Raw genomic sequence first — 26,472 nt, 5'->3', positions numbered from 1 at the left:
AGTGTATTACTTTGCCGTGTTTTCCCCCTCAGTATTACTTCAGTGCTTTGTTGCATACAGGATGCATGTTTTGGATTATTTGTATTCTATATATGTGTATTCTTCTTTTCACTTTGTCATTTAGGTCATTACTGTGGAGTCACTATAATGTTGATCCATCCTGTTTTCTCCTATCACAGCCATTGAACACTGTAGCTGTTTTAAAATCCCCAATGGCCTCATTGTGACATCCCTGAGCAGTTTCCTTCCTGTCCTTCAGTTCAGAAGGATGACTATCTTCGATTTGTCTGGGTGGTTTAATACATCATCCACAGCATAATTATTAACTTGACCATGCTTAGATATTCAATGTCTGATTTGTTATTGCTATCCATCTACCAATTACTGCCCTTCTTCATGAGGCTTTTGAAAAGCTCCCTGGTCTGTGGTTGAATTTGTGCTTGAAATTCAATACTTGACTTAGGGACCTTACAGATGTGTATATTTAGGGGACAAAGGAAGGGGTAGTCATTAAACAATCATGTCAACCCCTATTATCTGACACAGTGAGTCCATGTAATTTATGGGATTTGTTAATCCAAATTTTACTCCTGAACAACTATATTTTAGTTATTAAATTTGTAAAATTGTAGAATTTAATGTAACTTTTAGAGTATTTTTTGTATATCAACGACAAAAAAAGATATATATATTTCTATCCCACTTTGTAACGCAACAAAATATGTACAAATCCAAGGGGGTGAATACTTATAACCATCGGGTTATAATGTAATTAATCACCCTCCCCTTCCTTACCACAAAAACAACAATCTGCTCATTGGAAATGCATTTTATTGATTACACATGTATGTTAAGTATTTGCACATAAAATGTGTACAGAATGTTTGTGCGATAATAGACCAGTTTTCCTAACACCTTTTGATTCAGTGCTGTCAATCATGAAGCCTGATCTCAAAAGACCTGAAAAAAAAAAACTTGAAATTGTTGACCACAGTAAAAAAGATATACAGTTGAAGTCGGATATTTACATAAACTAGTTTTAATGACGCCAACCTAAGTGTATCAACCACTCTACAAATTTCTTGTTAAACTATAGTTTTGGCAAGTCAGTTAGGACATCTACTTTGTGCATGACACAAGTAATTTTTCCAACAATTGTTTACAGATTATTTCACTGTATCACAATTCCAGTGGGTCAGAAGTTTACATACACTAAGTTGACTGTGCCTTTAAACAGCATGGAAGTTTCAGAAAATGTAATGGATTTATAAGCTTCTGATAGGCTAATTGACACAATTTCAGTCAATTGGAGGTGTACCTGTGGATGTACTTCAAGACCTACCTTGAAATTCAGTACCTCTTTGCTTGACATCATGGGAAAATCAAAAGAAATCAGCCAAGACCTCAAAAAGAATTGTAGACCTCTGGTTCATCCTTGGGAGCAATTTCCAAACTCCTCAAGGTACCACGTTCATCTGTACAAACAATAGTACGCAAGTATAAACACCATGGGACCACGCAGCCGTCATACCGCTCAGGAAGGAGACACGTTCTGTCTCCTAGAGATGAACGTACTTTGGTGCGAAAAGTGCAAATCAATCCCAGAACAACAGCAAAGGACCTTGTGAAGATGCTGGCGGAAACCGGTACAAAGGTATCTATAGCCACAGTAAAACGAGTCCTATATCAACATAACCTGAATGTCCGCTCAGCAAGGAAGAAGCCATTGCTCCAAAACCACCATAAAAAAGCCAGACTACGGTTTGCAACTGCACATGGGGACAAAGATCATATTTTTTGGAGAAATGTCCTCTGGTCTAATGAAAAAAAAATAGAACTGTTTGGCCATAATGACCAAATCAAATATATTTGTCACATACACATGGTTAGCAGATGTTAATGCGAGTGTAGCGAAATGCTTGTGCTTCTAGTTCCGACCATGCAGTAATATCTAACAAGTAATATAACCTAACAATTTCACAACAACTACCTTATACACACAAGTATAAAGGAATGAGTACGAATATGTACGTAAAAATATATAAATGAGTGATGCCGAACGGCATAGGCAAGATGCAATAGATGGTATAGAGTACAGTATATACATATGAAATGAGCAATGCAGGGTATGAAAACATTATATGAAGTGACATTGTTTAAAGTGGCTAGTGATACATTACATCAAGATGGCAAGATGAAGTAGATGGTATAGCGTACAGTATATACATATGAGATGAGCAATGTAGGGTATGAGAACATTATATAAAGTGGCATTGTTTAAAGTGGCTAGTGATACATTACATCAAGATGGCAAGATGAAGTAGATGGTATAGCGTACAGTATATACATATGAGATGAGCAATGTAGGGTATGAGAACATTATATAAAGTGGCATTGTTTAAAGTGGCTAGTGATACATTTAATTACATCAGATGGCAAGACGCAGTAGACTGTATAGCATACAGTATATACATAAGAGATGAGTAATGTAGGGTAAGTAAACATTTAATATAAAGTGGCTAGTGATAAATTGATTACATCAATTTTACCATTAATAAAGTGGTTGGAGTTGTTGTGTTTGGAGGAAAAAGGGGGAGGCTTGTAAGCCGAAGAACACCATCCCAACCGTGAAGCACGGGGGTGGCAGCATCATGTTGTGGGGGTGCTTTGCTGTAGGAGGGACTGGTGCACTTCACAAAATAGATGGCATACTGAGGAAGGAAAATTATGTGGATATATTGAAGCAACATCTCAAGACATCAGTCAGGAAGTTAAAGCTTGATCGCAAATGGGTCTTCCAAATGGACAATGACCCCAAGCATACTTCCAAAGTTGTGGCAAAATGGCTTAAGGACAACAAAGTCAAGTCATTGGAGTGGACATCAGAAAGCCCTGACCTCAATCCTATAGAAAATGTGTGGGCAGAACTGAAAAGGCGTGTGTGAGCAAGGAGTCCTATAAACCTGACTCAGTTACACCAGCTGTCAGGAGGAATGGGCCAAAATACACCCTTATCGTGGAAAGCTACCCGAAACGTTTGACCCAAGTTAAACAATTTAAAGGCAATGCTACCAAATACTAATTGAGTGTATGTAAAGTTCTGACCCACTGGGAATGTGATGAAAGAAATAAAAGCTGAAATAAATCACTCTTCTATTATTCTGACATATCACATTCTTAAAATTAAGTGGTGATCCTAACTGACCTAAGACATGGAATTTTTACAAGGATTAAATGTCAGGAATTGTGAAAAGCTGAGTTTAAATGTATTTGGCTCAGGTGTATGTAAACTTCCGACTTCAACTGTATATATAAGAACACTTCGCTAAATGTCAGAGGATGATATGGGGGTAGATTAAAGAAACAGGAATAATTAAATCAATAATCCTGAGAGGAGTATACTGGTAGTGATTGAAAGCAGTGGATGAAGTTGAGTTGTCTGTATGCTATCTATCTTCCAGCTCTTCAAAAAGTGAGCACCTGTGTCTCTTCATGTAATAGACCAATGGTACCTAGATTTCAGACCCCATGAGTAGCTGTAGAGAAAAAGAAAACATACCGTCATTGGCATCCATCACAAGTATCAACGGCATTACATAAAAAATGTATGACCTAGTTGCCCAACAAAGTAGGCAGCTTAGAGAACTATAATTGAGAGCTACACACTTTCAGTCCCATTAATTTCCTCTGATCGTGCTCAGGTTCCGCTGTCCACCTCAGGAAGGCGCAGACATCTTTGGCCACCTGGCTCATAGTGGCTGAGGTGCCTGTGGAGCGATGTCATTAGGAAAAAGGGTTGCCATTGAACATGCACAGTGCATATCTAGTGGTTTTGTACAGGTGTGTGATATCCTAGTCTGATAAAGAGAAGAGTCTAATCTACACACAATGTAGACCACTCACCATCCTCAAACTATAGAACCTTGTTGTAGATGGGAGGAGCCAAGCCAATGGCCTTGCCAGGGAAATTACGATTGTAGTAGAGGTCCTCTCTCACTTCGATCCCTGCAGGGGGTCACAGTATCCTGTCAGTAAGAAGAACACTTAGTTCTCTCCTCCATGTCTGCAAGGAAAGCCGGAGGCAGATTGTGAATACTGCACACTCAAAATACCATTTCCTTCACAACTGTGGTAGGCCAGTTGAGAACAAGTTCTCATTTACAACTGCGACCTGGCCAAGACAAAGCAAAGCAGTGCGACAAAAACAACAGAGTTACACATGGGATAAACAAACGTACAGTCAATAACACAATAGAAAAATCTGTATACAATGTGTGCAAATGAAGTAAGGAGGTAAGACAATAAATAGGCCATAGTGGCGAAGTAATCACAATTTAGCAAATAACACTGGAGTGATAGGTGTGCAGATGAGGATGTGCAAGTAGAAATACTGGTGTGCAAAAGAGCAGAAAAACAAATATGGGATGAGGTAGGTAGTTGGTTGGATAGGCTATTTACAGAGGGGCTGTGTACAGCTGCAGCGATCGGTAAGCTGCTCTGACAGCTGATGCTTAAAGTTAGTGAGGGAGATATATGTTTCCAACTTCAGTGATTTTTGCAATTCGTTCCAGTCATTGGCAGCAGAGAACTGGAAGGAAAGGCGGCCAAAGCAGGTGTTGGCTTTGGGGATGACCAGTGTAAAATACCTGCTGAAGCACGTGCTACAGGTGGGTGTTGCTATGGTGACCAGTGAGCAAAGATAAGGCGGCGCTTTACCTAGCAAAGACTTATAGATGACCTGGAGCCAGTGAGTTTGGCGACGAATATGTAGTGAGGACCAGCCAATGAGAGCATACAGGTCGCAGTGGTGGGTAGTATATGGGGCTTTGGTGACAAAACGGAGGGCACTGTGATAGACTGCATCCAATTTGCTGAGTAGAGTGTTGGAGGCTATTTTGTAAGTGACATCACTGAAGTCAAGGATCGGTAGGATAGTCAGTTTTACGAGGGTATGTTAGGCAGCACGAGTGGAGGCTTTGTTGGGAAATAAGAAGTCGATTCTAGATTTCATTTTGTATTGGATGCTTAATGTGAGTCTGAAAGGCAAGTTTACAGTCTAACCAGACACCTAGGTATTTGTAGTTGTCCACATATTCTAAGTCAGAACAGTCGAGAGTAGTGATGCTAGTCGGGCGGGCGGGTGCGGGCAGCGATCGGTTGAAGAGCATGCATTTCGTTTTACTAGCATTTAAGAGCAGTTGGAGGCCAAGGAAGGAGTGTTTTATGGCATTGAAGCTTGTTTGGAGGTTTGTTAACACAGTGTCCAAAGAAGGGCCAGATGAATACAGAATGGTGTCGTCTGCGTAGGAAGTGGATCAACTAATCACCCACAGCAAGTGCGACATCATTGATATATACAGAGAAAGAGTCAGCCCGAGAATAGAACCCTGTGGCACCCCCATAGAGACTGCCAGAGGTCCAGACAACAGGCCCTCCGATTAGACACACTGAACTCTGAGAAGTAGTTGGTGAACCAGGTGAGGCAGTAATTTGAGAAACCAAGGCTGTTGAGTCTGTCGATAAGAATACGGTGATTGACAGAGTCAAAAGCCTTGGCCAGGTCGATGAAGACGGCTGCACAGTACTGTCTTTTATCGATGGCAGTTATGATATCTTTTAGGACCTTGAGCGTGGCTGAGGTGCACCCGTGACCAGCTTGGAAACCGGATTGCATAGCGGAGAAGGTACGGTGGGATTCGAAATGGTCGGTGATCTGTTTGTTCACTTAGCTCTCGAAGACTTTAGAAAGGCAGGGAAGGATGGATATAGGTCTGTAACAGTTTGGGTCTAGCGTCTCCCCCTTTGAAGAGGGGGATGACCACGGCCGCTTTCCAATCTTTAGGAATATCAGACGTTATGAAAGAGGTTGAACAGGCTAGTAATAGGGGTTGCAACAATGGCGGCGGATGATATTAGGAAGAGAGGGTCCAGATTGTCTAGCCCAGCTGATTTGTAGGGATCCAGATTTTGTAGGATTTGGGTGAAGGAGAAGTGAGAGGGAGTGTTGCTGCAGGGGGTGCAGAGCTGTTGGCCGGGGTTGGGGTAGCCAGGTTGAAAGCATGGCCAGCCGATTAGAAAGGCCTGCTCGCAGAAGTGTTTTAGGGGGCGTTTGACAGCAATGAGGGGTGGTCGTTTGACCGCGGACCCATAACGGACGCAGGCAATGAGGCAGTGATCGCTGAGATCCTGGTTGAAAACAGCAGAGGTGTATTTAGAGGGCAAGTTGGTCAGGATGATATCTATGAGGGTGCCCATGTTTACAGATTTGGGGTTGTACCTGGTAGGTTCATTGATAATCTCACACAAATTAAGGGCATTGATCTTAGATTGTAGGATCGGCTATAAAAAAGCCAACTGAAACTTACTCTTGAGTTGCTGACTTGTTGCACCCTCGACAACTACTATGATTATTATTATTTGACCATTCTGGTCATTAATGAACATTTTAACATCTTGACCATGTTCTGTTATAATATCCACCCGGCACAGGCAGAAGAGGACTGGCCACCCCTCATAGCCTGGTTCCTCTCTAGGTTTCCTCCTAGGTTTTGGCCTTTCTAGGGAGTTTTTCCTAGGGAGTTTTTCCTAGCCACCGTGCTTCTTTCACATGCATTGCTTGCTGTTTGGGGTTTTAGGCTGGGTTTCTGTACAGCACTTTGAGATATCAGCTGATGTACGAAGGGCTATATAAATAAATTTGATTTGATTTTGATTTGATTTAGGACACCCGGGGTGTTAAGCATATCCCAGTTTAGGTCACCTAACAGTACGAACTCTGCCGATAGATGGGGGGCAATCAATTCACATATAGTGTCCAGGGCACAGCTGGAAGCTGAAGGGGGTCCATAACAAGCGGCAACAGTGAGGGACTTATTTCTGGAGAGATGAATTTTTTTTAAGTAGAAGCTTGAACTGTTTGGGCATAGACCTGGATAGTATAACGGAACTCTGCAAGCTATTGCAACTCCGCCCCCTTTAGCAGTTCCATCTTGATGGAAAATGTAATTGGGGATGGAAATTTCAGACTTTTTGGTGGCCTTCCTAAGCCAGGATTCAGACACAGCTAGGACATCAGGGTTGGCAGAGTGTGCTAAAGAAGTGAATAAAGCAAACTTAGGGAGGAGGTTTCTGATGTTAACATGCATGACCCCAAGGCTTTTACAGTTACAGAAGTCAACAAATGATAGTGCCTGGGGACACGCAGGGCCTGGGTTAACCTCTACATCACCAGAGGAACAGAGGAGGAGTAGGATGAGGGTACGGGTAAAGGCTATAAGAACTGGTCGTCTAGTGCATTGGGAACAGAGAATAAAAGGAACAGATTTCTGGGCGTGGTAGGATAGATTCAGGGCATAAGGTACAGGCAAGGGTATGGTAGGGTGCGAGTACAGTGGAGGTAAACCTAGGCATTGAGTGACAATGAGAGAGGTAGCATCTCTGGAGGCGCCAGTTAAGCTAGGTGCGGTCTCCGCATGTGTGGGGTGGGACAAAGGAGCTATCTGAGTCATGTTGAGCGGGACTAGGGGCTCCGCAGTAAAATAAAACAATGAGAGCTACCCTAAACAACAGTATACAAGGCATATTGACATTAGAGAGAGAGGCATAAAGCAATCACAGGAGTTGATTGGGAGAGCTAAGACGACAATTGGTAAGACAACGGGTAAACAGCTAAGACGACAACAACGGGTAAACAGCTAAGACAACAACAACGGGTAAATGGTGATGAATGGGTAGAGAGGGTCAGTTAGCTACACACAGGGCCTGAGTTCGAGGCTGGGGCCGACAGATAAACAAATTAAGTACCGTGTTAATGAACAGTCCAGCAGGCATCAGCTGTGTAGCCGAGTGATCATAGGGTCCAATGAGCAGCAATAGATGAAACAGGGAGCCGTTCGGTAGTCGTTACTACGCTAGGCGAGCGGGAGTTCAGAAAGCTAGCGGGTCGGGGCTAGCAGATGGGTCTTCACCGACAGAGGCCGGTTGAGAGCACATAGGCTGAATTACGTCAGCAGACCAGCAGTGATGGATCGGCGGGGCTCCGTGTCGACAATGGGTCCAGGCCAATTGGCAAGAGAGGTATTGTAGTTGGTGTACATCGTTTGCTAGCTGGGAGATGGGCCTAGCTCGAGGCTAGCCGGAGGCTAACTGGTGCTTGCTTCTGGAGAAGGGCTTTAGCCACAATAGCCACTCGGCAGCAGCTAGCTAGCTGCGATGATCAGGTGTGATGGTCCAGAGCTTGCGGCAGGAATCCGGTAATGTCGTGGAAAAAAGCAGTCCGATGTGCTCAGGGCTAATATCGCGCTGTGCAGACTGGCAGGTATTATCCGGGCTAAAGCGGCTGGTGTCTGAGCTAAAGGTAAAGACCGCTAGCAGTGGCTAACAATGACTAAATAGCTAGTAGCTAATTAGCTGGCTAGCTTCTGATGGAGGTTCCAGTTATAAGGTCTAAAAAATATCAGATCCTTACCACATTGGGTGAGGTGGGTTGCAGGAAGGTATATTTAATCCGAAAATGGGAAAAAAAAGAGATTTCAATATATTGAAATGCACACAAAAAAACCCCAGAAAAAAACAGAATATTTACACGGGACAAAAACAAACATGTCTTACTGCTACGCCATCTTGGATACGTCCTTCAGCTATTCACTTATGCTTATAATCTATAAAGGCAGCAGAATTGGCGAAATGGGCCATAACAGGAAGGGTTAGGTGAAAGCTACAAATGTCCCTAGATTCAAAGCAAGGAACTAAACCTGTGTAAACAGTCATATGTACATTTTAGACCTTGCTTGGGGTGAACCTATTTTAAGCAGCCTACAGAATCACCCATTACCTGGCATTGACTATGTAGCTGAGGTCAGGGGGTAGGGCTCCATTGTTCGACACACGGGCAGCCTCTGTGTTGGGGTATGACTTGGGGAAGTAGTCCGACAGCTTCCCTGGACATGTCAACATCTCTACAGAGTCCTCAGGGCCATCTACTGGGATTTATGTTTTTTGCATCAACATTCATTTTTTGTATTTCTCATTAGAAGTTGTTATAAAAACAGCTGATTACCGTAATTTCCGGACTATAAGCCCCTACTTTTTTCCCACGCTTTGAACCTCGCGGCTTAAACAATGACGCGGCTAATATATGGATTTTTCCCGCTTTCAAATACAAAAAATTTAATAAACATTCTGTGATGTGCTCAGTTTTTTGGCGGCATGAAGCCTTCATTAGACCAATGAAATTTCCTAACGGGTTAAGGTCAAACAACGTTTTTGTTTACTGTTTAGATTAAATAGAGAGCGCTCAAACTTCCCATCATTCTGATTACGGTAGTAATTTTGTCACCCTCATCATGGCAAAGACATGGAGAAATGCATATGATGCAGCTTTCAAGTTGAAGGCGATTGATCTGGCTGTTGGAAAAGGAAATAGAGCTGCTGCACGGGAGCTTGGTCTGGAGAAATGACTTTCTTGGTAGGCTACCGTTTACTGCTAATTTTTCATTTTTTGTTACAAGCCGTGTTTCGTTAAAGCCTATTTATTTTTGTTGCAAGCCGTGTTTCGTTAAAGCCTATTTATTTTTGTTACAAGCCGTGTTTCGTTAAAGCCTGTGTAAAGTTAATTTGTTTCAATGTACTGGTAGGCACCTGCGGATTATAGACATGTGCGGCTTATTTATGTTCCAAATAAATGTTAAAAAATTATTCAGTGGGTGCGGCTTATATTCAGGTGCGCTCAATAGTCCGGAAATTACGGTACTCTATTTTGGAATGTATGCTTTAGTAACACAAGTCAGTTGCTCTCACCTTTTCAGCAAGCACCTTGACTTCAGCCTATGTCTGCGAGACTTCTACAAGGTTTCGGAAGGCCATGTATTCCATACTATGACAGGCAGAAAACACCTGCTTGTACACCTGATATCCAAGTCAGATACTGTGGGACAAAACAACAGACGCATGAGAGAATTGTGTAACCTCAACGTGTTTCTCAGGGAGCCATTTAAACATCCCCTCACATGAGTGATAACATAAAGGAGGTGATCTAACCTGGCATGATCAAGAGATGACAGCATGCCACTGAGTCCATGGGTAAGATGGTGGGTGAAGCTCCAGATCTGAGGCGTTCACCGTCTGGTGAAGCATCTGAGCAATACTGCCCCTCCTGCAGTCAACACACCCAACGACGATAGGGCCATCTTTCCTCTGGGCAGACTGGCAAAAGACATGTTGCTTGCCTGTGGAAAAGGTGAAATCAAGGTGAATGTCAGTAGACTACATACAGTGAAGAAAAGGGTGACTAGATAGCTTGGTCTTTTAGTTAAAAAAAATACATGTCCTCAGCTTTTACATAAGGCAACTACTGTAGAACAATGCCAATAACTGAGTTTCAAACAACTTAACTTGAGCTAGTGACTTGACTTGTTGTTCGAGTTCGCTAGCTATAGTAGTAGCTAGAGGTCCTATTGGTCCATCTTCCTAGCTAGTTAGCTAGCCAGAATACTAATGCTACCGGTGATAGATGACCTTGCGATATTCAAAACAAAATTCCATTACAAATCCAATATTATCCAATTGAGAAAGGCTGTAATTAAGATATAGCTCAGATTACCTGATTAGTGATGACGACACTCTTCAGAAGAGTTCTGCTGCTACAGCACACAACTGTCCCATGAACCGCAATGCTTGCACCCAGCTTTACTACGCTCTGAAAGTTTCCTTCCCTCTGCTTAGTGCAGCGTGAATATGTCCACCAGGTGGTGATCAAGGGGAGTTACCAAACAATCACAGTGACATAACTGTCCTTCAACTTCTTCTGTAACTGCACTGTTACTGGTTAAGGCTATAAATGACACGTCTGACACCCAAATCGATATTTCATTTCAGAATGTATAAACAATTTGGTTAGGGTCAGTTTTAGGCTTTTGCTAGTCGGTTTAAGCGTCAGCTGGCCTTATATAGTTTATCCCACTGTTACTGTAACCAGCCATACATACCAATGACTGAGACTAATATAGATCTCTGCAAACTCAAACAAGGCCGTGACAACAAAGAGAAGAGTTTTGAGCTGCGTTCAAATACTCATACTAACCGTACTATTTTTTTGTGATGTAAATTGAGTATGTAGTATGCTTATAGGATATAGTTAGTATGCCAAAAGTTCCCGGGTGTCGTACTTCATTCGCGAAAATACAAAGTATACAAGCATTGGACACTATTTCCGTGAGTTTAGGGCCCATAATACAATTCTTCCTAAAATGGGCGTGGCTTCACTACGTTTTCAGATTTGAAAAGAATGTCGGCAAAAAATGCAGCCGAAGTTCGACAAGAGCGGATAGAATTGTATTGCTTTAACTAATTATGACAAATGTTAAGAAAATGTTGAGCAATGTAATAAAGTAATTACTTTTCAAATAAGTTACGCAACATGTTATGTTGGCTACGCTGTCCTTAAAAAACGCATAGCATATCATTACAGCAGTAGGTATGTTAGCTAGTTACCTAACGTTAATTGGTTACTAATACACCGAACTTGCCAGTATATTAACTATATGTAACTGTGTAGGTTCCGTCCCTCTCTTCGCTCGAACCAGGTTCCGTCCCTCTCTTCGCTCGACCCTTGCACACGTCAACAACTGACACCCCACGAAGCATCGTTACCCATCGCGCCACAAAAGCCACGTCACTGATTGAAATGCTATTAGCGCGCACCACCGCTAACTAACTAGCCATTTCACATCGGTTACACTATCTAATTACCTAACGTTTATTGACTTGATTATTCACGTCATTCTTAGCTAAGTGGTAAATAGTACATTCACTATCTACTCCAATTTCAGAGTACTCGAGTCTGTCAGAGCGCAGAATAGCTGATTCTTTTTTTTGTTTAACTAGGCAAGTCAGTTAAGAACACATTTTTATTTACCAGCCAAACCCAGACGAAGCTGGGTCAATTGTGCCCCACCCTATGGGACTCCCAATCACAGCCGGTTGTGATACAGCCTGGTGTCTGTAGTGATTTTTTTTTATTTTCTATTATTTATTTATTTTTTTTTTTTTATTTTTTTTTTTTAAGTTTGCACAAATCTTTATTTAACTTGCTGTAAATAACAGTAACATGCAAAACATAAACATAACATAACAGCCAGAGGGAATCCAAAGAGATTAGAGAAAAAAAAGGAAAAAAAACTATTATATCAAATCAAATACAGACATATATCGAATACATTTTTTTGACATATTGTTTTGTATACGTTTTAAAGATTCTACGTACTGTTCCAAATCAGATAAAAAAAATTAAGAAAAGGGGCTTTTTCTTCATAAATTTTGATTTATGGATATTAGAACACTGCGCCAATCGGAAGCCCTTACGCTCAACACCTGTTGAATATGGCCGCTGTTGGCAACAAAAAAAGCCTAATTAAATTGTTGCAAGCAGCACAGTGACTGTCGTCACCAAAGCTCTGGATAACATGAAAAAAGCCTAACCAGCTCTGCTTGGGCGAGTAAAATGGTCAGAGTGAGGCCTTCTCTCATTTGTGTCTGGAAGTAGCTAGCTTGTGTGCTTGACTGCAGTTGTGACGTCATCGGATCAACCCCTACACCTCAATATGGCAACTTGCTCTGAATTTACAAACACGCCCGAAATGTATAGCTAATCATTTGTTATGTTAGCAAGAGGTTGCATAGCAATAGCATCAACTTCCGGTAAACAGGCTTAGCACTAGTATGCTCAACTGAAAGGATACCGTGCGTTTATAGTATACTAAAATGAACTAATAGTATGTTTATTCAAACAGCTATCGTGAAATCTCACTGTGTAGGTGCCTTCTACCAGGCCCAGGCTTGGTAGCTGGCATGTACGTATTCAAGCCCTATTGTGACCGACTGGGTCTCGAGAAACAAGATTGTGTTTGATGCTGAACGTAAGCATAGGCATTAGCTCAGGAAGCTAATTAACCCATGAATGAGGTTCTCACGAAAACATGCCCTTTCAACCTCCTCCTTCTCGCAGAGACCCTGAGTTTGAGTCAAGTACACAATACTTTTAGCTGCTTGGCTAAAGATTATTAAAGGCATTAGATCAGGAAGTCCACAGGTCATACGAATCAGTTGTGGATAAAAAAAAATATGTAAAACGATTACCCATTTTAGATTATATTGCTAACCCAAACTGTACTGTGCTGGCTTGGATACATTTTATTATATATTTTATTATAATTGTATTATATATATATAGTGTCACATTTCAGCATGTCAAACAAAATTATGAAGCTAGCTTGCTAAAAAAAAAAAAAAAAAGACATTGACTTTAGCATTGGCAAGTTGGCTTAGTCTCATAGTGAGGACCCTAATAAAATGGAAATAGCTTCATAAACATATTTTTTAGAATTCTAAAACGTATTTAAATAAATTATCAAACTATAAAACTAGCTAGCCAGCTATGGGTAACTGTAGCTAGCTAGCTGCCTAACAGGAGTGCTAGATAACACCCTCCATGAGACTCCATCTTAACTGTCTTAATTTGACTTCAATCTGCTATTGAGTCTCACATAGAAATCAAATCAAATTGTATTTGTCACATGGGCCGAATACAACAGGTGTATTGAAATGCTTACAAGCCCTTAATCAACAATGCAGTTTCAAAAATTAAATAATGAATTGTGTCACATGATCAGTGTCCATTATATTTACAGTCATTGGCATAAACAGAGGCAATAAAACAGAGCAAAGACTATTTATGGTGGGCTGTCTATCTCAATTAAATTTCAATTTATTGGCATGGGAAGCATATGATTACATTGCTAAAGCAAGTGAAATAGATAATAAACAATAGTTAAATAAACAAAAATGTACAGTAAACATTACACTCACAAAAGAATAAAGACATTTCAAATGTCAGATTATGTCTATGTACAGTGTTGTAATGATGTGCAAATAGTTGAAGTACAAAAGGGAAAATAAATACACATAACAATAGGTTGTATTTACAATGGTGTTTGTTGTTCACTGGTTGCCCTTTTCTTGTGGCGTCAGGTCACAATTCTTGCTGCTGTGATTCCACGCTGTGGTATTTCCCCAATAGATATGAGAGTTTATCAAAATCGGATTTGTTTTTTAATGCTTTGTGGATCTGTGTAATCCGAGGGAAAAATGTATCTCTAATATGGTCATATATTTGGCAGGAGGTTAGGAAGTGTAGATCAGTTTCCACCTCATTTTGTGGGCAGTGTGCACATAGCCTGTCTTCTCTTGAGAGCCAGGCCTGCCTTCGGCGGCCTTTCTCAATAGCAAGGCTCACTGAGTCTGTACATAGTCAAATCTTTCCTTAATTCTGGGTCAGTCACAGCGGTCAGGTATTCTGCCTCTGTACTCTCTGTTTAGAGACAAATATCATTCCATCATTTCTTTGAAGTCTGGGTCCCTGCTCTTTAGGCCAAAGGCAGATTACCTCAGATCTTGTATATTTCAGGATGAGATAGTAAAATATTTGTGTTCCATTGTGTCTAGTGTAGTTTTGTGTGGTTTAAGCCCGGACCATCACAGTAGGTGTGAGCAGATTATGTTGAGCATCTGATACATACCTCTTAGGTCGCAGGATGGGGCTTGGGCGGGTGTAATAGTGGGGGCTGGGCCTGTTTCTCTGCTCACGGCCTAGGCATATGTCCTGTTGTCATGTTGAGGTCCTTGCCACAGGGGCGGGGGACATGGGGTGGGTAGAAGGGGAATAGGTCTGATATGGGGGGACTATACAGGGTGTGGCCAGGGTTTGCTTGGGGTGGTCTTAGCTGGTTGGGGTGTGGCTGGTGATGCTGTGGTCTGGGTGTAGGTCCTCTTGGTGTGGGTTCTCTTGGTGCAGGTCCTTCAGGAGTGGGTCTCGCAGGTCTGGGAGGGTGTCTCGCTGGTCTGGGCTGGGTGTCCGTTGCTCCTGTGTGAGGTGCTGGGGCTACGGTTGAGGGTGACATCCTTCAGGGTCCTGGCAAAAGTTGGGATTGCTGCATTGTAGGTGGACCTGGTCGTAAAGGCTGTTTAAATCCAGGATGATGGTGGGCCAGGTAGACATTAGGTTTTGAGGCACAGTCTCACAAAGAACTTGCATTCACCCGCTGTATGGTGACAGTGAATGTGTTTTTGTGGTAGCAGGTTGGAGATGTGCGTTGGGGAAAGTGAAAGAAGCTTTTTCAGTCACTCCCTTGAGTGCTGTGGCCACCCTTTCGTGCTGGGCCCTCAGGTCATTTGTGCCTGTGTGAATTATGATGTGGCTGGGGGACCCTAGTCTGTCCTCTGACAACAGCTCCAGGGCATGCCTAGTGTTTGGGCATCAGAGTTTAGCCACTTTGTGTTTGGGAAAATGTTTAACCTCTTGAATGTATTTGCCATTTGAGTCAATAAGGAGCACAATCTCTGGCTTTTGTGTGTCCTCAGTGGATGTGTGGGGGTTGTCAAGAGAGCTATCAGGGGAGCTGACAGGGGGGCTGTTGGGGGGGTGTCTTTTGGGTTGGTGTGTCCTGTGTTGTTTGTCCCGTTGTTGTGCTGAGGATGTGGTCCGGGTCTGAGGTCGGCTGTTCTGCTGGCTTCTCTGGGGGAGTGTCTTGCTCTCTGTCACACCTCAGCTTTCTCACCTCCTTCAGTGCCATGTGTGCCTCTTTATGTTCTCTCACCTCAGTCCGTAGAGCAGCCAGCTCTCTCAGACAGCTGTCCATCTCCACCTTCTGCCCTCCGGGTCTTTTTGTGGGTGTGTTGTTGTGCTGGTCTGTTTTGTGAGTTTGTTCTGTCTTGATTGTGTGGACTAGCTCTCTGAGCTCCACCATGTCCCTCTCCAGCTCTGTGAATTTATCCCTCTCAGTGATGGAGGAGCAGTGTAATTGTTTGACCTGGGTGTGTTTAGTACTGGGTGGGGTGACTATCCTCATCTGCAGGACAGTTTGAAGGGTGTGATCAGACTCACTCAGGATGGGTGTTCACTCAGCATGGGGGAAACTCTCCTGCCATTGTTAGGCTCAATGGTTTTCACACCTCTCACTTCACACTTCAGTGCTAATTGAAGTTGCAGCCAGGTCAGTTCTGTCCTGGTAGCTTAGTAGCCTAATTTATTAAGCTTTATATAACAACATTACCAAGAGATTATTGTATTTTACTTTTTGGTTTCAAAAGTAGGTTCAGACTTAACATTACTCACTCAGTTTTGTGTTGGATGGTTTTTCTAGGTTCTGCTGTGTTTCTTCTGCATGTTTTGGTTTGTTAGAAGTTTTTTGTTGATAGTCCTTGGTGTAGTAATAGTCCATTCAGGTAATGTTGTCCAAAATCAAGGTTTTAGGTATGGAATTTTGATTTGGATTGAAGGTTTTGATGTTGAGGTTAGTATTCTTTATAAGTTCTTGTGAAAAAAAATATCTGCTTTTATCCAACTCTAATTCTATGTTTTTGCAGAAGAACTCAGGAGCCCATGAGCTCACCCTCTCTCAATTCAATTTAAGGGCTTTATTGGCATGGGAAACATATGTTTACATTCCCAAAGCAAGTGAAATAGATAATAAAAAATAAATAGATAATAGAGCTCTCTCTCCCTCTCTCTCACTATGAATGTGTAATCAGGTCAGCATAGTACAGCTTGGCAGGGTCAGTTCAGTAGTCTGAAAAGGGTGTGCCATATTAGGTGTATGCCTTGCTTTAGTTTAGAAATAGTACAGTGCAGCAAGAAAGAGCTTTTTGGCCTGAGTTGTAAAATGTGGTATTTGATGTAGTACATTTTTTAAACACACAGGTGGCGCTGTGTTTGAGTTCTTCGATTGAGGTGCTGCGTCACCATAGAGAAAGAAGCTTTGTGACGTCATTTTAACAACGTTTGGTCTGATTGGTAGATGTGGCTTTGTGACGCTAAAATAATATTCAGCAGCAAAGGGATGAAGTTCTCATATTCTATGGACATTAAATTAAGTTAATTCTCTGAAAATGTTTTATATCTAAAGTTATTTCTTTATTTTCACTAGATCCAATCAAATTATCGGACGTGTGGTAGGTGTCAAATTGTAATTCCTAACCCTACATTGTCTCAGTGAATTATTGTGGCCTCCGTTTTGCAACTGACGTTAGCTTGCTTTTACAACTTGACTAAAGAAAGACCAACGGCTGGTTGTCTCTGGGCCTTGTTGTGTAGCCTTTGTTTCAACGGAGGAAAGTCTACATTTTGCTTGATATTTCGGATATAGAGCCAACTTGGGCTCGTTGCTATTCAACGTCTGGCTGATGAGATAAATAGCATCTAGCTTCGAAAATGAAAACTGAAGTCTCAACAGCGGCCAGCTTTGTTGCCAGATTGCTGAGAGCAACTGGATACTTGTCAGAAGACCTACTGAAAGAGTTCACCCATTCCTTGGAGGAAGCTTTAGGAGGTAGAGTATGTAACTAGCTATGTAAAAGCCATTGTTGTGTTGTTGACATTTCGGAGCATATAGACTACTAGTTAGTTACTATTAAGCAAACTAGCTTAATTACCTCTGCGCTGGGTCTAATGCTTTGCTCTCATTGCCCTCTTACAGAGCACTACCAACACCACTGGTTCCCGCAGGCTCCATGCAAAGGCTCGGGGTACAGATGTCTCAGGATCAACCACAAAATGGACCCCTTGATTGGCCAAGCAGCTTGCACCATTGGACTCACTCGAGAACAACTCTTCTCCCTCCTGCCCAGTGAACTGACGATGTGGGTCGATCCGTACGAGGTGTCCTATCGGATAGGGGAGGATGGCTCCATCTGCGTCCTCTACGAGTCCACTCCACCAGTGCCAACTAATGCCAACACAACAGACATGGTCAGCTGCAAGGAAGAACTGAGATTTGGAAGGCCAAGCCCCTCCAATTCGTTCATGATGACCGTCTCAAGCTAATCTTTTTTTATGTTCAGAGATTTCTCTGTGCACTTCTGTATCAGTTCTGCCCCACATTTTGATGTAATTAAGACATTAAAAGGGATTCTTAGGGATTTTGTCAATAAGGCCCTTTTTCTACTTCCCTAGTGTCAGATTAACTTGTGGATACCATTTCTATATATCTGTGTCAGGTATGAAGGAAGTTAAAGCTAGTTTTGTAAGCCAATGCTAACTAGTGTTGGCACAATGACTGGAACTTTATGGGCATCTGTTAGCATGCTAGCAGATACCATAGACTTCCAGTCATTAGCAACTTCCTTCAAACTGCATGCAGAGACATAAATGGTACCCGCGAGACCATCTTACTCTGGGGAAGTAGATAAAGGGCTTCATGGCCAAAACCCCAAAGTATCCCTTTAAAGATTTTAGTATTACTGCCACACCCTGTGTGTTTGTGACTCATGGAAAACAATTTATAATTTCATGAGTTCCATGATCTGTAACTTAAGTTCTGTCCTGAAGCAAAAATTGTATAGATTTATATTACAATTAGTTGTATTTGTAATAAATTCCTCAAAAGCAATTGTTCTGCCATGGTTTCTCTATCAACAATGGTCTCGTATTGGGCAGGATCATGGTTGTGTTCAGTAGGCACAAAAATGGGGAAAATGCATGTTCTTATTGGACATTCATTCCTCCTGTTTAGTGCCCACTGAACACAACCCAGTTGATTGAGGTGTCTGTATGTTAGAGGGTAAGGCTGCCATTGTAAGCTCAGGTGTATTCATTATGCCAATTGATACAAAATGTTTTGCAACAAACCGTTTGCTACAAAACAAGTTTCTATTGGACAAATTCTGGTAGGTCCCTCCTTGTTTCATTTTTTACATTTTAGTCATTTAGCAGACGCTCTTATCCAGAGCGACTTACAGTAGTGAATGCATTTTTTTTTGTACTGCCCACCCATGGGAATCGAACCCACAACCCTGGCGTTGCACACACCATGCTCAACCAACTGAGCCACAGTTGGTTGAGCAGTCGTTTGGATAGTAAACAGTTTTCGTTGAAAGAACACCCCAGGTGTTGAGATCAGGTTGAAGATAAGTTGTTAAATGGCGGGATATTTAGGTTCACCTGGATCCTGAGCGGCAGCTGACTGAACATACTGACCCCACGTATTAGAGGTTCTGATCTTCCATCCCTTCACGAAAGGCAAGGGAGCAGTGACATAAGCATGTTTGACCACTCCAACTTAGGGGTCAGTATCGCACAAAGGCACTCAGTTGATTTATGAATAACACAGATTTTGTAATGATAGTGACGAGTGAAATGGTGGCAGGGAAATGAGCACAGGAGGAGCACAATGGACGGTGTAACCCTACACCTGCAATGAGGTTGAGAAATGGCATTTCTAGTCTGTAAGGAGCAAAAAGAATGACTAAGACGTACAGTAATTGGTCAGGAAGAAAACCAGCACACACTCGAGGAATGAAGCTTGGGAAGTAAACTGAAGCTTCAGATTCTCATCGACAAAGCAGATGTATTATAAACAGCTGCTAGCAATTGTAGAAAACTTTTTAGGGGAACATATTTGCAGTTGCATACCATTAGAGATGACTTTGTCCTTTCTTTTGGTTTGGTATTTCCATCTACAGTTAGGCCGACTGCTCTCAACGGGAGTGAAACAATATGCTTTTTGTCTAAAACAAATTGATCGGTAATAAGCATAATATAAAATGACAAAAAGCATTTGTTTTGGCTGGTATGTTGTCCCTGAGGTGAGATGATATGGACCCAAAAGGCTTGAATTTCTGCTCTTGCCAAAGTAACTCATTTATCATTAATTTGATCTGTTACAGCAATGAACCATTTCCACATACTTACCTTTTTTCAATAAGACAGGCAGTCATAAAAGGGCAGCACAGTTTCAGTGTCTAGGTACGACTTGTCCTGTGCAGCAGATTCTACAAAGACTCCCATTAAACCTCTTTTTATGTCTAAAGCAGACTTCAGTGAAAGTACACCTCTGTTTAAGTAATCAAATCATATCCACATGCTCATGGAGGCCAAGATTCTGAGTAGCAAATAAATGGGGAATAAACTATGGGGGGAAAATGGTCAGTCACCTTACACAAAAACTATAGAAGCATGTTTGTATCTACTGTATCACATATTAACATGATATGTCTCACTCTGGGAATTCACTTTTAGGACCACACATCTACTTTATAAAAAAATTGCCAAAGTTCTCATCTCATCACCTTTGAATATAAGTGAGATTGCTTTGCAAAAGTGCACCGAGAGTATGATGAATATAATAACGCTAATAATAATGGAAATTACACCATATTGATATTGCATTAAAATTATTTTAAATATCTCACATAAACCATGCCAATGGGAAAAATGAGGCATGGAAAAACATGAGAACAGCCAGAGGAGAACCTTGTATATCTTTTCATGGAAAATGGAGCGAAATGTAGGCAAACTGTCAAGGTACTTAGGATGAGGAATGTTTTTAATTTGTATAGTAGCAAAAGAGAGATAGTTCAATTGTTTATGTGTACAGCCTAGTTTGAGCGCAACAGTTTAAACAAGCCTTACACATACTTTTAGGTATGCATTTGTCTTAATATTGGCTGCTCCCATAGTTGGACAAGCTCTCAAGTAAAACTGTTTTTCTCACATGAACCAAGTTTGAGCAACTGGATGGACACCTGCACTCTGAAAAATTATAGGAGGGGCAGACAGTAGATGCTGACTTGTAACAAACGCTTCTACACAAAACATTTCCAAATAAAACCACGAGAGACCAGGGAAACATTTTTGTTGGAGTTTTAAGTCAGAAAGGGAGGTGTTAGTAAGAAGAATACATTCCTTTCTTCATTGCTTGCTTTGGCATTAGATTTTATAATCATGCAAAAGAGTTCTGTCCAAAATTCCAGTAATCATATCCCACTGCTCTTTGTGTTTAAGTTCTCTCTCTCTCTGCACTCTGTCCACACCAGTCAGTATTTTCCAGATAAATAGTTCTTGTTTTTAAAAGCCAGCCTTTTTCCATTAACTTTTTCCAACTTTTTTTCCGACATACACAGCACAGGGGTTTGCCAGTCCATCCAAAAGGGACAAATGTCTTCTTTTAATTTCAAAGTGAACCTTTCCAACATAATGGTTGAATATATAGGGATGCAAGGGTCTCTGACAACAACTTCCATAAAAACAATAATAAGGCAAACAAGTGGGTGTTATATGCATTTTACACTCTTGATATACATGTTAATTTTACACTCTTGATATACATGTTCATCTTTTCATCACTTTATAACACTTTCTAGTCCATAACAATTGGCGTAATGAATACACCTGAGCTTACAATGGCAGCCTTACCCTCTGTAACATACAGATGCCTCAATCAACTGGGTTGTGTTCAGTGGGCACTAAACAGGAGGAATGAATGTCCAATAATAACATGCATTTTCCCCATTTTCGTGCCTACTGAACACAACCATGATCCTGCCCAACACAAGACCATTGTTGATAGAGAAACCAAAACATCCATAACATAACGGTTTGTTACAATAAAAATAAATAAAGATATGTTTGGCTAAAAACCATTAGAATTGAATGTTTTATTTTCAAATGTTATGAACCGGTGTGGTTTAACCTAAAATGACATGCATCCACGGCCTACTGTCAGATTTCACAATTTTCTAAAACATGCCAATTTCCAAAAGCTGTCAAAACTGACGAGATGAGAAGGCTACTTTGACAGCAAATATTGGGTTAAGATTTGTTTCCTAGTCTTACTTAATACTCCACTAGCAGCTTTTCTTTAAAACTGGATGGAAAATTTTCCTCCTGCTCACTCAGATCTCAGCCCAGTACTCACAGCCCTACCCCTCTGTCCTCAGTACTGTTCTGCTCCCATCCCAGCTGTTAGACACAATGATAGACCTGAGGACTTTGTTTTTCACCATTATTCTGGTACCGTGGATGCTCTCTTCTGCAGCAAGAAATGGATACATGGAAGCAAGGAAACCTAAGGTAATTTTTGGAAGTGCATATCTTTTGTAAATGTTTTAGGGCAAATTCCTGATTATTTGATTTTGTTTAGAGTTGATGAAAATGTGTTTTTGAGGCAGGATCCATACCTCTAAAAACTTTATTAGCAGAATCTATCATACAACTATAAAGCTTAAAGTTTGCATATAAGAGTTGTAAAAGTCCCACACACCAGGTGCCAAACCCTATCCCTGCCTAAATGATGACTCAACCTACATTATTAGTCTGTGAAGACTATACATTGGTGTCTGAGATTATAAATACTTGCTTAGCAGATAATCAGACCGTTAGTAAAACTCAGTTGGTATGAAATAAAATACCCAGCTTATGTCTTCTCTTGTGAGGTGATCTGGAGACATTTCTTCTAAACAATTCCACAGAAAGAGGTTGTGACCATCCCAGACTATGACACCGCTGGAGACTCAGATACAAGCCCAGCAGCAGCTCCGAAAGCTGAGGGTGGTGAGTTTATTCTCTCGAGATACACTGGAGAAAAGACGTTCACAATCACTTATTTATTAAGGCCATATGCTAGGTCTAATGAGCTGTTTTCCCCTTTGTGAATGCATTAAAACAACCACACATTACAGCAGGAATGTTACATGTAGTGCCCTGTTGACTACTATGGCACACGTTTATGTTAGGTTTCTATAAAGAATGAAGAGAGATGAATACAGGGAGGGATTACTTGGCTGATCGATAGGAAAACTTGGAAGTCATTGCTGAAGGAGAATGAATTTAAAGGACATGGCTATGGATTTCAGAGCTGCCCACGTGCCTACTGTGTGTGTGTCTGACTGGGTCGGTATACTGTGAGGAGGTCTCCCCTGAGATGACAGCAGTTCCATCCCTGCCCAAGGAAACTGCCTATCTCTACGCACGCTACAACAAAATCACTAAAATCACCAACAAAGACTTTGCAGACATTGGTTAGTGATTAGAGTAGCTTTGTAACACTGTGGACTTTTAAAAAAACCAACATTAAGATGTTATTCACTTATCAAACTTTTTTAGTGAACATCTCTAAAGTTTATGGTATTTAACATTTTATAGCAACTTTGAGAAGAATCGATCTGACTGGGAACCTCATCTCTGAGATAGAAGACGGAGCTTTCTCAAAGCTTGCCCTCCTTGAAGAGCTCAATCTCTCAGAGAACAAGCTGGCCAAACTACCCATGTTACCTGCCAAACTCATATCCTTCAATGCCAATTACAACCAGCTTAAAACCAAGGGAATAAAGTCAACTGCTTTTAAGGTAAGCCAGGAAGTCAGTCCAAGATTCTAGAGCAAACACTATTTTTTTTACATACAGTAACATTTTAGTCTGAGTAATGGCTGCATTGAATGTCAATAGAATTTCAACAATTTCTATGCCAAACATGAATCTTACCTGAAATACCCTGTAGTATGTAAACAAAACATCAAATCTCTTTTCTCAGAAACTCACCAAGATGGCGTACCTATACCTTGGCAATAACGAGCTGGAGGCAATCCCACAACTTCCAGAGAGTCTCCACATTGTGCACCTATATGTCTGTTTACAACTTTGCCTCCCACAGCAACGTTTAGACAAATATGTATCTTTCATCTAACAACACATTTTAGAGTATAAATGCAGGTGCAGGCAAATGCATAATTGTAAAAAACTAAACAAAAACGTTTTTACCAACCAACATCTGTCTTCTAATCTACTCCCTTTGCAGAACAATAAGATCACCACGGTATCGGATGAGACCTTCTGCCAAGGCAACAACACTCAGTACATTAGAGCCAACATGGAGGAGGTGAGACTGGATGGCAACCCTCTGATGCTGGCCAAGCATCCCAACAGCTTTGTTTGCCTCAGGGCCCTGCCCATTGGACCGTACCACTGAACCAGTGGGATACAGTCTAGGGAGGACCACAATACTAGTGAGGGGTTCACTTGTGAAAAGGGCCAACTAATGTAATACACAAGTCAATAGACCATAGCGCAGCAGTGGCATGTAATATGAGAAGTGTGTACTGGTATGTTACGATATATAGAGCAGAGCTATGTAATATGAGTAATGTGTTTGTTTTGTAAGTTACAATTGAATGTCTCTTAGGTCATCTTACCAACCATGATTGGTGTCCTCTTAAGTAGGGCAGGAGTTCTCTTACACATCATAACTATATGCACAATACTCTTTTGACCATTTTTTATCAATGTTTTATATTTCCAATAGCACATCTGGAAATTGCATCAGTTGCATTCATCTACTTTTCAAATAATAATGGCTAATAAATGTACATAAAGTGTAACTACAATTTGCTAACATTTGAAACTGTTTACCTATATTTTAAATGGGTATAACATGTAATTTGCCGTAAATGTTTATATCATTTATCAGAATAAAAACAATATAAAATGATTCTAACGGCACTGTGATGCCTCCACTGAGTAATGTAACTTTTATTAGACAAATACCACGCTGTCACATTTGCCTCTGAAAAATGTTTAATCCGTATCACAGAGTACATAAATAAACATTGTTTCATCCAAGCTCCGTATCACAGAGTACATAAATAAACAATGTTTCATCCAAGCTCCGTATCAGAGTACATAAATAAACATTGTTTCATCCAAGCTCCGTATCACAGAGTACATAAACTTTTTTTTCCATACATAAAATATCAGTCCTTTGAACCATCCAGAAATGTTTGCCTCAAGTCCATTGCATTGCAAACACCAGTGTTTGTGTCCCGATCACATCTCAAGTGTTCTACTTCCATTATAGTGGCTACTGGTTCAGTAATTCACTTGGCTACTGGATTAGTAAGTACAATCAATCCATCCTCGATCTTCTGCTGGTATTCCCTCTCTGACTTCTTTCTTCTGTAGACATCATCTGAGGGAGAAACAGAGATGAATGAAACAGAGGATGGGTTAACTGATTAAAAATATATTAAACTCTTTACAGTAGCTCAACCATTGACTAAATTGCACAATCTTAGCTTTTTGAAGAGGACCGACGGACTTGTATTGACTGTAACCTCAGCAGTAGCCCAAGTTGTCTGAATCCAATTTATACTACAGTGTCAATTTCAGAGGAACAACTGGAGCAGGGTTTGAATGAGTGACCCTTTAGTTACAGGACAAGCACCATACAAGCCTGGGCTCTTGTGGCAGAGGTAGTACTCACATTGGGAGGCCATAGGCACACTCCCTTCTATGCATCCACACACAATGCATCTCCATTAAAAGGCCTGAGATATGAAGGACTATCCCACTGTTGCCACCACTGTAGTGAACAACCTGAATGTGGGTTAAAACAGAAACGTACAGGGCCAGTGCACGCACTAACGTCTGGGCTCTCTTGGCAAAGCAGCAGTACTACTACTGTACGTACATCCACATACAGTGATGCTTCAATAGTGTTCGCTAGTTTGACAGTGCAGATAAAGTCAGCCAGAGGTTTGAATACTTACAGAATGTCTCCCTTCCTATCCTCACGTTGATCATGACCCATTCCATCACACCTCCAATACAGAAGAAGACAGGCAGAAATCTGTATACTCCAAAGCGACGTTTCCCTGGCACAAGACTCAGGAAGTACTTGATATTTTGACTCTTCCTCTGAAACATTCTCTTCTGTTCCTCGTGTTAACACTCACAGTATTTTCAATTACTTAAGTAGCAAGCAAGGTAGCATGCCGACTAAGTAAAATGCCGTTAATGATCTCTTATGTTACTTACTTTATTGCATACCATTCATGGCGACTTTGTCCTTTACCACGATGCTGCAAAAGAGAAGATGGCGTTGCAGACGTCATATATTTAAGCGTTTTCATTGGTTCACGTGACGTCACGCTCTTACCAAAGATATTCAACTACCAACAAGATATCCAACTGTCTACCCCCTTACCAAAGATTATCAACCACCATCAAGATAGCTTGATGTATGAGATGATTGGTTATACATGCGTATGACAAGTCTTACAATGTATTATAACCACATCATAATACAATAATGGATGAATATCCTATATATAGTTTTTTAAATGTTCAAACAGTTTTCCTTCGTCCTGAGTGTAATATGTATTTTTGTCATAAGGTGTACACAGGGGGACAGCAGGTTCAAGTATGTTATAATTTCCTCTTTATTTTAGCAATTATTGAACTTATCTGATACCACCTGTTCAGGTGGGTTGGTTTGCCAATGGAGACTGTGCATCCCTCAGAGGATGCAAATTACTGGCCTTTGTGTGCAGTGTACCTCAAAGAGCATATTTGGTTAAAGCAGTTATCAACCAGACCAACAAATGTATTTTTGTCTGAGAACAATTAATCCTTGCAAGCTTTCAAAAAGGTATGAATTATAATAACACTGAAAACACAGGTCAGTGTACAAGTTAAAAAGAAGCTTGTAGTGCAATACAAAGCCAATAAATCTGTGCTGATATCAAGCTTCTGCACTACCTTCAAATTATTAAAGCATCCAGGTTAAAATGTGTCACAAATAATGCACACCTGGTGACTTGGCTCATTGTCTCTAATTAGATGGCACTACTAAAACAGTATTTAGCCAAA

At 41.1% G+C, this 26,472-nt stretch overlaps 3 protein-coding genes and 1 long non-coding RNA gene across 7 annotated transcripts; 2 read left to right on the top strand and 2 right to left on the bottom strand.

The window, feature by feature from the left end:
* Window positions 1–813: 813 nt before the first annotated feature.
* On the bottom strand, window positions 814–11,895 carry LOC106566679 (uncharacterized). 4 transcript variants are annotated; one of them, XR_014379996.1, is made up of 7 exons: window positions 10,601–11,895; window positions 10,039–10,226; window positions 9,799–9,925; window positions 8,834–8,981; window positions 3,904–4,063; window positions 3,667–3,767; window positions 814–3,536 (listed from the first exon to the last, which is right to left on the bottom strand). It is a non-coding gene; the product is annotated as an uncharacterized LOC106566679 (long non-coding RNA). The 4 variants fall into 4 exon arrangements; XR_014379998.1 differs by having other exon boundaries at window positions 3,904–4,005; window positions 10,601–11,892; XR_014379995.1 differs by having other exon boundaries at window positions 8,834–8,978; window positions 10,601–11,892.
* A 4,957-nt stretch (window positions 11,896–16,852) lies between these two features.
* Window positions 16,853–18,440, top strand: LOC106566656 (protein BTG1). Its single transcript, XM_014134893.3, has 2 exons — window positions 16,853–17,381; window positions 17,529–18,440. The coding sequence occupies exons 1-2, from the start codon at window positions 17,264–17,266 to the stop codon at window positions 17,873–17,875; spliced, it is 465 nt and encodes a 154-aa protein (XP_013990368.1). The 5' UTR covers window positions 16,853–17,263; the 3' UTR covers window positions 17,876–18,440.
* Window positions 18,441–21,691: 3,251 nt separating this feature from the next.
* On the top strand, window positions 21,692–24,317 carry ognb (osteoglycin, paralog b). Its single transcript, NM_001140684.2, is given in 6 exon segments — window positions 21,692–21,901; window positions 22,300–22,381; window positions 22,684–22,848; window positions 22,973–23,175; window positions 23,360–23,452; window positions 23,624–24,317. Coding segments are annotated over 6 exon segments (813 nt in total). The 5' UTR covers window positions 21,692–21,802; the 3' UTR covers window positions 23,795–24,317.
* Window positions 24,318–24,338: 21 nt separating this feature from the next.
* On the bottom strand, window positions 24,339–25,695 carry uqcc5 (ubiquinol-cytochrome c reductase complex assembly factor 5). Its single transcript, XM_014134894.3, has 2 exons — window positions 25,371–25,695; window positions 24,339–24,790 (listed from the first exon to the last, which is right to left on the bottom strand). The coding sequence occupies exons 1-2, from the start codon at window positions 25,525–25,527 to the stop codon at window positions 24,699–24,701; spliced, it is 249 nt and encodes an 82-aa protein (XP_013990369.1). The 5' UTR covers window positions 25,528–25,695; the 3' UTR covers window positions 24,339–24,698.
* Between the last annotated feature and the right edge of the window lie 777 nt (window positions 25,696–26,472).

Source organism: Salmo salar, chromosome 13, assembly GCF_965601325.2.
Source record: "Salmo salar chromosome 13, fSalSal1, whole genome shotgun sequence".
Classification (NCBI taxonomy): Eukaryota; Metazoa; Chordata; class Actinopteri; order Salmoniformes; family Salmonidae; genus Salmo; species Salmo salar.
This window is presented reverse-complemented; position numbering and strand designations above follow the sequence as displayed.

Excerpts from the sequence above, each read along its gene's own strand:
- LOC106566656 (XM_014134893.3), top strand. The coding sequence starts at position 17,264 with ATGAAAACTGAAGTCTCAACAGCGGCCAGCTTTGTTGCCAGATTGCTG. Across the intron at positions 17,382-17,528 it reads CTTGGAGGAAGCTTTAGGAG|AGCACTACCAACACCACTGG; the intron begins GTAGAGTATGTA and ends GCCCTCTTACAG.
- uqcc5 (XM_014134894.3), bottom strand. The coding sequence starts at position 25,527 with ATGTTTCAGAGGAAGAGTCAAAATATCAAGTACTTCCTGAGTCTTGTG. Across the intron at positions 24,791-25,370 it reads GATAGGAAGGGAGACATTCT|ATGATGTCTACAGAAGAAAG; the intron begins GTAAGTATTCAA and ends TTTCTCCCTCAG.